We start from the raw sequence: 5,706 nt of genomic DNA, 5'->3' as shown, positions 1-5,706 counted from the left end.
TCACACACCTCATTTAAGCAGATGCCTTGTTTCATGCAAATGGGAGACGTACAAATATGCTTGCTGACTGCGGTCCTGATGATCGTAGGATGCAGAGAATGGATGCAGACCCTATTTTTGTCTAAAATTAGCCTGCTCTTAATTTATTCTTATAACACAGCTACATCAGAAGCTGATAGTAACAGACTTATTTATTTTTCCCCTTCAAAAGACATAAATGTTGTGTGTTTGGCTTGGTTTTGGGCTTTGGATTACGTCGACAGAACAGAAAGGCTCTTTTTCAATAACCTTAATTTGCTGTAATTATCATTTGGCCTCTCCAAACCGTCAAAGTAAATGAGCCCCTGTCAGAGGATATAAACTTTGGTTTTGCGGATCCTCTGTACGGGGAGAGATGGCAGCGTATTGGTCAAAAACTAATCACTTGATTAAAAATCGACTAAATATAGGATGAACAAGATACTCATATGTAATTGTGTAACGTATAATTGTTTTTCTTGAAGTTGGTCGATCAAATTGAAAAAGAGTTATTCACATAATAGGGAGAAGGGAGCGAGAAGGACAATCTTCTCTTTGTCAAAGCCCGAGATCAGCAGCAAGGTTTATTAACACCTGCTTTCAATTAAGTGACTTTCTCATCAGTCTCTGGGCGGAATAGAAAGAAAAGGCCTCACGCCTCGTCACGTCGAAAGATGTTCCTGAATTAGAAAGCTATTAAATCAGAGGAGCAGACGCACACCGTTGCAAGGGGCGTCGTTTATCTTCATTTGAGTGGGCCCTCCGTGATGGTCTCCACAGGGGCGGCTAATTGAAAAAGGGCTTCAGAAATGCGATTGTTAGCAGCGATAATAATTTATTACTCTCGGCTTGCGGAGTCCTGGGAGTCATTTGTATTCATTAGTGTAAATTCAAATTATGTTTGTGATTAAATCGCGACTTTGACAGGCAGAGGGGCCTCAGGCGGGGGGACAGCCACTGATGAGACCTTTGCTCCGGGTCACCGCCTCCCTCGCTCCCCTCCTACTAAGTACGCTGTGGCAAAACCTTCTCTGCCGCAGCACCATCAATCTGTGTCTGATTCTAGTTGAGACGTTAGCCTTGATGGCCTCTGGTTCGGCGTGTGTGCGTGCTCTGAGCACCCCTCGTAAAATGAGCCTACCTTCTGAAAGACAACACCCATCAGAAGCGGATAAGACACGGGTGTTACCCGGCAAAGAGTCGTTCTTCTCTTTTCTCTTTTATTTAGCCAGTAGTGCAAGTTATTATTTGTCATGCCTGACTAATATGGACCCATCCCTTTCTCTAAATGTCAGGCAGTGGTTGCTTTGAAATCCAGGAGATGGCAGTTAAGTAGGTCAGTGTCATTGTGATGAACATTAACCATGGCGGGTCAGTGACTGGGCTGCTCCTCCACTTGGCCGCCTGTCACAAGCCACTGAGCCAAAGTCGGCAGGGAGCTGAGTGCTCCTTTATCGAAGCCCAGTCAATTACTCCAATACAGGCTGTCGCCGCGTAAAGTGAGGAACTTTATCAGATGCACGCTGCCAGAGGTCGTATTTTATTGACCTGACAGGTTGCTGGCGGGTCCTGATGGAAAGGGTGACAATGCTGGAGCAAAGGCTGATGGTTTAGGGCTGTTTGTGTTGGTTATGAAAATGTCAAACACGGTGTTTTGAAGAAAAAAAAGAAGTAAGAACAGCTTTTAGTTTTTTTTCTCTCTCATTGAATCAGAGCCACATGCAAATGCTCTGTGTTGGTTACGTCCACATGTGCCCAAGTGATGGTACAGATAAACAAAGGGCTATGTATAATGCACTATATATTTATTGTTCACTATTTTACTTACAAATAAATGTAGTTGTTAGTGTTGTAATAAAAATCCAAGTCTAGCGCGTACACACAACTCAAATCAAAAATATAAAATATTTTACAGATGCAAAGATTATGGATGACACCTGGCAATGAAGGTGATCATCCTAAAAACTCCCAATTTAATGCTCACTATTGAGGGATAATAGTGTATGGCAATATTACAATAAATACACCAGCAATACTACTTTATATACCTCATATATGATTATTTTTGATCGATTAAGTTATGATGGAGTTATGAAGCTTAACCTGTCATTACATTTCAACACCTGTTTTGTAATTGGCCTGACATGTTTAATGCTGATAAATCAAACAGATACATCTAAAACAAATAGCAGAATTCATTAAAGAATATTTGAGAATTGTAACAAGACAGGATGTTTTTTGATAAACCCTTAAAAGCTGAGCTAGTAGCATCCCGACACACAACAACACGCCGCAAATCATTATTACTCTGCGACATCCTGCGAACAGACTCCGACGCTGCAGCCACCTGTCAATGTCACACTGTGGGAGAGACGGTGGATCTTTGAGCTGTACGGTACTTTTAAACCATTCGCTACTGCTTCACTCACACACACACACACACACACACACCCACCTTGCTGCACTACCTCACTTTGTTTAACACAGAAATATCCAAACACTTGATTATTTAGGTTCTGAGACATCTATTCATATCTTTCATTTTAAGAGCCAGTGTCCATAATGATGGGTAACACAAATTTAACAGTCCTTCAATTCCTATCATTAATAATTTAAGATTTAATAAGTTTTGTTTTTGTCATCTTTGCTTATGCCATGAGTGTCTCTTTGACATCCTTTATGTTGTACAAACACCGTATGTGGATAAACTCTGTGTCTTTGCTGGATGGAGGTCAAGACAGGTAGTGTTTTCCTTGTCTGAATGATAGGGGTGACAGGGATGCCCTCACGCTCTACTTAGACCACAAGGTGAAGTTGTGACATTACACAATATTAAACCACAACTTGACCAAATCCAAATGGTTGAATCGGTCTTCAGAACTTTTCCTAACCAAAGTGTTTTTCTAATTCTCATTTCCTAAGCCTTTCCTCGTGTCCTCTCTTTCTCCAGCTCTCAGAGTAGAAAACATTTGCACTTGATGAGGAAGTCAATGCAGACATCAGGTCCGTGTTTTTTTATTATGCTGAGGACACACGCATCATCCATCTGCTGAACATCGGCATCCATCCACTGGACGTGGTCCCATGTTCTGTCCACTGGACACTGACCCTGTCGCGTCCCCACTGGTGCCGATGTGTTTACAGTGTCCGTCTCTGACCTGCCTTCTGTAGGAAAGTATGTAGCAGGATTCTTTCCGGTTGTTGCACACAGAGTGTGTGTCTGTTTTAGTGACCTTTGCGTCGTTGTAGGAGAACCAGCTGTTAGTTTGGTACTCCTCTCCCACATCTGGATCCACCCCATCACAGATGTAGTGCCCTAACCGGTGAGAAAGCGTTTTTTCTAGGACTGGCTTAAAGTTTAAAATAAATGTGAGTAACAGTAAAATAAGCAATCATCTTACCACGTATTGCTGTGAGGCCAATGTGGTTGATGCTGCTGACCAGACTGTAGTGGCCCCAATCCTGAAAAAAACAGTAAATTCAGAGTTTTGAACACATGGTTCAGACATTTACATTTTGATTTTTTTGTTTTGTATTGGGTCCTTTTGGTTTCATTTACTTGTTTAGATGTCACCTCCAGCTCTCTGAGGATAACGACTGGGTCATGTACCTTTTCAATTTGCGAGGGTGCAGTAAACCTAAAGCGCTTTAGGTGCAAGAACAGCACCCTGAGGCCGAAGAGAAAAAATAGCATGACCCCTGAGCACCGCGATCAGGAGTTCAGTTGCTGTTGTGGATGCGATGTCACTCACCTTGGCAGAGTTAGAAATGACTTACGCAGACCTGAGGTGACGGCTCCGCACTCACACTTGTACGCCACGTCTTTCTCCTGCAGATCAGCACACAACAAACATCACTTCTCTACTGGATTAACGGCACAACAGTAAAATAAAAACATAACACATTCATCCATAATACTGACTCAGGCTGTAGGGGCGGTCGGATAGAAATGGGTCAGTGTTTTCTACATCATATGATCACCTCACATCAGTCAGTGCCGTTGTGAATCAATGACAGGAGGCGTTTCTTACCCTGGTGTAATCCTGGAGCATCTGCTGCACGCTCACGTCTCCGGGCACCACGTCCAGGGAGAGGTTTGTGAAGCGCTCCTCTCTGGTGGATCCGGTCCCGCACCTACACATTTAAAAAGGACACTACAGTTGAAATGTGTTATGTTAGATATATTGTGTGCTATGTGGTAACAATGCAGGTGTACCCCTTGCAGGTCCGGTAGTTAGCCATTTTAAAGACAATGTGATCCTCCACAGGACAGATGTAGGTTCTGCCCTGGATGGCAGCCATCCTCCGAAGCTTTGGGCTTAAGCATATCATCTGCTCCAGCACGCAGGTGAGAAACTCGTGCGAATCCTGCAGGTACACGCACACAATTAAACAACTTTATGCAGAGTTTATACCACCAGGAAGTAATTAAAACAAAAAGTCACTGCCTTACTTACCTTCTGGTCACAATCCCGGAACTCCTGAGAACAAATCGTGCTCTTGAATGCAATTAGGAGTTTGTTTTTTTGATAGATATTGTCTGAGAGGTGAGACCTTTGGATGTCCATGAATGCTCTGGAGCGGAGATAAAAGGGGTCAGAGGCATTTTCTTTACCAATAAGATTTTAGTCTTCAGAACACCACTTAGTGGTTGTGACAATGCTTTGTACCTGATAACTGCAGCCTCTGGGATCAAATTCCAGAGATGCTCCTGGCGTCTGATGGCACTGACGAAGTCCTTCAGCGTCAGGAGGCTCTGCAGGCAGGAGTTCATGTAACAGAGATGTCCTGGATTAGGCAATCTGAAACACAAACAAGTTAAACACAATCAATATCAATATCATTAGATCCATAACGACTGTTACTTTTCCCTAATTTGCTGTTTTACTGGCTTTCTCGTGTGTGTGTGTGTGTGTGTGTGTGTGCCTGTGTGTGTGTGTGTGTATAAACCCTCACCCAAGACACTTGATCTTCTGCTGTCTGAGGGTTGTGGGCTGCTGCTGTTCTTTTGGGTACTGTTCTTCGACTTGAGATATTCTCTGTTGGTAAAAATATTGGTCAAATTATGAAAGGGCAAAATCATACACTAATAAATATCCAGTTAATGGTGAAGGCTGCATTCTGTGTACCGCGCACGTGACTCGACTCCAGTCCCACTTGTCATCTTGTGACGTGACGACACTGGGGACAAAGAGAAACACATTGTTATTTAACTGTGAAATATTTGCTTGATAATTTAATTCCCAAAGGTGATTTCATAAGGCAGTGTATGTGTACAAAAGTACTGAAACTATTTTAAAAACTGATGGGTGTTTTTACGTTTCTTCATGTTTCTTGCTGGTGGCAGCAACACTGTGGATAAAAACAAGCACAAACAAAGTCAAAAATCATGTTGAGGGATGATTTGAAGCACAATAGTCTGAAGCACAAGTCCAAGAGAAGTCTAAAGTATTTCTAAGCAAACCTGCAGTCATAATACATTACGTATTTTGGGAATCTAAATGTTATACTACAAAGGAAAAACATGATCATTATTACTTTCATATGTGGGTTAACGGTGTTATTATATGACTGAGAGCAAGTGCATTCAGTGCAATTTGGTGAGATAGCAATACGTCCTGTTTCTCTCTAATATTGTCCATTACCAACAGTGTCTTTGCTCACTATTTTAGAGCAATATGCGTCAGC

General features: G+C 42.4%; 1 protein-coding gene across 1 annotated transcript; it reads right to left on the bottom strand.

The window, feature by feature from the left end:
• Window positions 1-3,056: 3,056 nt before the first annotated feature.
• On the bottom strand, window positions 3,057-4,792 carry LOC119214482 (ubiquitin carboxyl-terminal hydrolase 37-like). The gene is made up of 8 exons (XM_037466276.2): window positions 4,689-4,792; window positions 4,476-4,593; window positions 4,235-4,386; window positions 4,050-4,152; window positions 3,771-3,847; window positions 3,578-3,686; window positions 3,420-3,480; window positions 3,057-3,334 (listed from the first exon to the last, which is right to left on the bottom strand). The coding sequence occupies exons 1-8, from the start codon at window positions 4,790-4,792 to the stop codon at window positions 3,057-3,059; spliced, it is 1,002 nt and encodes a 333-aa protein (XP_037322173.2).
• Window positions 4,793-5,706: the final 914 nt, after the last annotated feature.

This window comes from Pungitius pungitius, chromosome 13, assembly GCF_949316345.1.
Source record: "Pungitius pungitius chromosome 13, fPunPun2.1, whole genome shotgun sequence".
Classification (NCBI taxonomy): domain Eukaryota; kingdom Metazoa; phylum Chordata; class Actinopteri; order Perciformes; family Gasterosteidae; genus Pungitius; species Pungitius pungitius.
This window is presented reverse-complemented; position numbering and strand designations above follow the sequence as displayed.